General features: G+C 59.4%; 1 protein-coding gene across 1 annotated transcript; it reads right to left on the minus strand.

The window, feature by feature from the left end:
* Window positions 1-983: 983 nt before the first annotated feature.
* LOC125034127 (translation initiation factor IF-2-like) lies at window positions 984-2,615 on the minus strand. Its single transcript, XM_047625778.1, has 2 exons — window positions 2,369-2,615; window positions 984-2,320 (listed from the first exon to the last, which is right to left on the minus strand). The coding sequence occupies exons 1-2, from the start codon at window positions 2,559-2,561 to the stop codon at window positions 1,605-1,607; spliced, it is 909 nt and encodes a 302-aa protein (XP_047481734.1). The 5' UTR covers window positions 2,562-2,615; the 3' UTR covers window positions 984-1,604.
* Between the last annotated feature and the right edge of the window lie 1,843 nt (window positions 2,616-4,458).

A 4,458-nucleotide genomic window follows, 5' to 3' on the forward strand; every position in this document is an offset into this window, starting at 1 on the left:
AAGAGGAGGAGGGGAGGGAGAGGACGAGAGGAGGAAAGGGAAGGGGAAGAGAACGAAGAGGAGGAAGGGAAGGGGAAGAGAACGAAGAGGAGGAAGGGAAGGGGAAGAGGACAAAAGAGGAGGAAGGGAAGGGGAAGGGGGACGAAGAGGAGGAAGGGAAGGGAAAGGGAGGAGGGGGGGAAGGGAAGGGGAGAGGGGAGGGAGGGGAAGAGGCGAAGGAGGAGGGGGAAGGGGAAGGGGGACGAAGAGGAGGAGGGAAGGGGAAGAGGACGAAGGGGGGGGGGAAGGGGAAGAGGACGAAGAGGAGGAAGGGAAGGGGAAGAGGACGAAGAGGAGGAGGGAAGGGGAAGAGGACGAAGAGGAGGAAGGGAAGGGGAAGAGGACGAAGAGGAGGAAGGGAAGGGGAAGAGGACGAAGAGGAGGAAGGGAAGGGGAAGAGGACGAAGAGGAGGAAGGGAAGAGGAAGAGGAGGAGGGAAGGGGAAGAGGACGAAGAGGAGGAGGTGGAGGGGAGGAGGACGAAGAGGAGGAAGGGAAGGGGAAGAGGACGAAGAGGAGGAAGGGAAGGGGAAGAGAACGAAGAGGAGGAAGGGAAGGGGAAGAGGACGAAGAGGAGGAAGGGAAGGGGAAGAGGACGAAGAGGAGGAGGGGAGGGGAAGAGGACGAAGAGGAGGAAGGGAAGGGGAAGAGGACGAAGAGGAGGAAGGGAAGGGGAAGAGGACGAAGAGGAGGAGGTGGAGGGGAGGAGGACGAAGAGGAGGAAGGGAAGGGGAAGAGGACGAAGAGGAGGAAGGGAAGGGGAAGAGGACGAAGAGGAGGAGGGAAGGGGAAGAGAACGAAGAGGAGGAGGGAAGGGGAAGAGGACGAAGAGGAGGAAGGGAAGGGGAAGAGGACGAAGAGGAGGAGGGGGAGGGGAAGAGGACGAAGAGGAGGAAGGGAAGGGGAAGAGGACGAAGAGGAGGAAGGGAAGGGGAAGAGGACGAAGAGGAGGAAGGGAAGGGGAAGAGGACGAAGAGGAGGAGGGGAGGGGAAGAGGACGAAGAGGAGGAAGGGAAGGGGAAGAGGACGAAGAGGAGGAGGGGGAGGGGAGGAGGAGGGGGAGACGCGATGCCAAGAGGGAGCCGAGGCAGAGCCGACTCCTCGCCGTCCGCGCCGAGTTGTCTCGCCGATCCACCACCTGGAAAGAAACAGCACGTGAGCATAGCGATGATCGAGTGTGCACCTGCAAAGAAACTGCAAGCTATGTGCAGCCTAGTGTTTGTGTCTGTGCAAGGGCAAGTGTGGTTCTTAAGTGTACAACAGCTGGGTTAAGAACACCCTGCTGTAGGGGGGTGTTTGTACATCTGGATTAGCATGGGTCCAGCAGTCGAGTCTCCTTCACAGCTGGATCCGTCATCGAATCCAGCTGCCGTCTCCTCCTGAATCAGTCGCAGCCACCTGCGACGTCCGCCGGCAGCTAGGTACATAACACCTTGCTTTTCTAGGCGATCTCGTCGGCGTCAGCGAAGGCCTGTTCCTTGGCCCACGCGCCGCGCTTTACACTCGGGCGATGCCGCCGCCCTCACGTTCCTCCTTGGGGCCCTGGCCGCCCTCGGCACCCACTCCTCAGATGGAGAAGTTGTCGATGAAGTTCCACAAGATGGCCGGTGGCTGCGTCTTCACTGCCTGTGTCTCGAAAGCTTCCACTTTGGCCTTCAGCTGCTCGTTCTCCCTCCGCAGGGCTTCCACCTCGCTCGCCAGAGCATTCATCTTGCTCTCCACAGCCGACCTACCCTGCTGCTCGGCCTCCAGCTGGCTCTCCAGCGACTTCAGTTGCTCGTTCTCCAACCGCAGGACCTCCACCTCGCCCGCCAGAGTATTCATCTTGCTCTCCACTGCCGCCCGACCCTGCTGCTCGGCTTCCAGCTGGCTCTCCAGCGCATTCAGCTGTTCCCTCTTCATGTCTCGGTGCCTCTTGGCGTTGATGGCGTTCAGCCGCTTCCTCTCCTGCTCCTCGTCCTCAAAGGGCTCTTCCATCTCGTACAGCTTGCGCTTGGCTTCCCTTCGGCGCTGCCGGCCGCTCCGGCCGCCTGGCCTCGCGCCTTGCCTCTCCTTCTCTTGGCTCTTCTGCTGGCACTCCTGCTGGGGAGCCTGGCCCACGGCCACGCCCGTTGCCGGGGACACGCCAAACAGCTGCATGCCCATGGGGCCGTCTAGCAGCGCGAGTGGTTTGTCGTTCGCGTCGTACAACAGCTGCACCACCACGGGTCTGTCGGGCGCCGTGAAGGGGGAGGCTGGCGACGCAACTGGCGCAGCTGGAGCCAGGTCCTGGACCACGGCAAATGGCGACGCAACTGGCGCAGCTGGAGCCAGGTCCTGGACCACGGCAAATGGCGACGCAACTGGCGCAGCTGGAGCCAAATCCTGGACCACGGCAAATGGCGACGCAACTGGCGCAGCTGGCGCCAAATCCTGGACCACGACAGATGGCGATGCAGCTGGTGCATGGGCGTAGTCGGAGATGAAGTCGACCAGGTCGTCCAACAAGCTGTCGATGTCACACAAATCCGTTGGGCACGTCATCGCGAAATGAAGTTGTGAGCGTTGGGTAAGATAATTTTACTTGAAAGTTTCTCTCTCAAATGAACTAGCGTGGCTGGGCTTCGCTATTTATATGGCCTTGAAAGTTGCCAAGAATCTGTTGTCTTATTTCGCGTTCTTCTCCCTCCCTCCTCCTCTTCGTTCTCTTCCCCTTCCTCCTCCTCTTCGTTCTCTTCCCCTTCCTCCTCCTCTTCGTTCTCTTCCCCTTCCTCCTCCTCTTCGTTCTCTTCCCCTTCCTCCTCCTCTTCGTTCTCTTCCCCTTCCTCCTCCTCTTCGTTCTCTTCCCCTTCCTCCTCCTCTTCGTTCTCTTCCCCTTCCTCCTCCTCTTCGTTCTCTTCCCCTTCCTCCTCCTCTTCGTTCTCTTCCCCTTCCTCCTCCTCTTCGTTCTCTTCCCCTTCCTCCTCCTCTTCGTTCTCTTCCCCTTCCTCCTCCTCTTCGTTCTCTTCCCCTTCCTCCTCCTCTTCGTTCTCTTCCCCTTCCTCCTCCTCTTCGTTCTCTTCCCCTTCCTCCTCCTCTTCGTTCTCTTCCCCTTCCTCCTCCTCTTCGTTCTCTTCCCCTTCCTCCTCCTCTTCGTCCTCTTCCCCTCCCCTTCCTCCTCTTCGTTCTCTTCCCCTTCCTCCTCCTCTTCGTTCTCTTCCCCTTCCTCCTCCTCTTCGTTCTCTTCCCCTTCCTCCTCCTCTTCGTTCTCTTCCCCTTCCTCCTCCTCTTCGTTCTCTTCCCCTTCCTCCTCCTCTTCGTTCTCTTCCCCTTCCTCCTCCTCTTCGTTCTCTTCCCCTTCCTCCTCCTCTTCGTTCTCTTCCCCTTCCTCCTCCTCTTCGTTCTCTTCCCCTTCCTCCTCCTCTTCGTTCTCTTCCCCTTCCTCCTCCTCTTCGTTCTCTTCCCCTTCCTCCTCCTCTTCGTTCTCTTCCCCTTCCTCCTCCTCTTCGTTCTCTTCCCCTTCCTCCTCCTCTTCGTTCTCTTCCCCTTCCTCCTCCTCTTCGTTCTCTTCCCCTTCCTCCTCCTCTTCGTTCTCTTCCCCTTCCTCCTCCTCTTCGTTCTCTTCCCCTTCCTCCTCCTCTTCGTTCTCTTCCCCTTCCTCCTCCTCTTCGTTCTCTTCCCCTTCCTCCTCCTCTTCGTTCTCTTCCCCTTCCTCCTCCTCTTCGTTCTCTTCCCCTTCCTCCTCCTCTTCGTTCTCTTCCCCTTCCCTCCTCCTCTTCGTTCTCTTCCCCTTCCCTCCTCCTCTTCGTTCTCTTCCCCTTCCTCCTCCTCTTCGTTCTCTTCCCCTTCCCTCCTCCTCTTCGTCCTCTTCCCCTCCCCTTCCTCCTCTTCGTTCTCTTCCCCTTCCTCCTCCTCTTCGTTCTCTTCCCCTTCCCTCCTCCTCTTCGTCCTCTTCCCCTCCCCTTCCTCCTCTTCGTTCTCTTCCCCTTCCCTCCTCCTCTTCGTTCTCTTCCCCTTCCCTCCTCCTCTTCGTTCTCTTCCCCTTCCCTCCTCCTCTTCGTTCTCTTCCCCTTCCCTCCTCCTCTTCGTTCTCTTCCCCTTCCTCCTCCTCTTCGTCCTCTTCCCCTCCCCTTCCTCCTCTTCAGGTTTTGCAGTGTGTAGCTGTTGTACCGACGCGAACGACAAACCACCGCGCGCTGCTAGTCGCGGCCCCCCAGGGCATGCAGCATGTTTGGCACGTGACCACGGCAAAGGGCGTGGCCGTGGGCCCTAGGCCTCCCCAAGCCAGGAAGCAGTTGCTCACGCCAGAAGACCAAGAGAAGGGAGAGGCCAAGGCGCGAGCCCAGGCGGCACGGAGCGGCCGGCAGCGCGAAGGGAAGCCAAGCGAAGCGATACGAGAGATGGAAGAGCCCTTTGAGGACGAGGAAGCAGGAGAGGAAAGCGGCTGTACGCCATCAACGCC

The sequence above is a fragment of the Penaeus chinensis genome, chromosome 17 (assembly GCF_019202785.1).
Source record: "Penaeus chinensis breed Huanghai No. 1 chromosome 17, ASM1920278v2, whole genome shotgun sequence".
Lineage (NCBI taxonomy): Eukaryota > Metazoa > Arthropoda > Malacostraca > Decapoda > Penaeidae > Penaeus > Penaeus chinensis.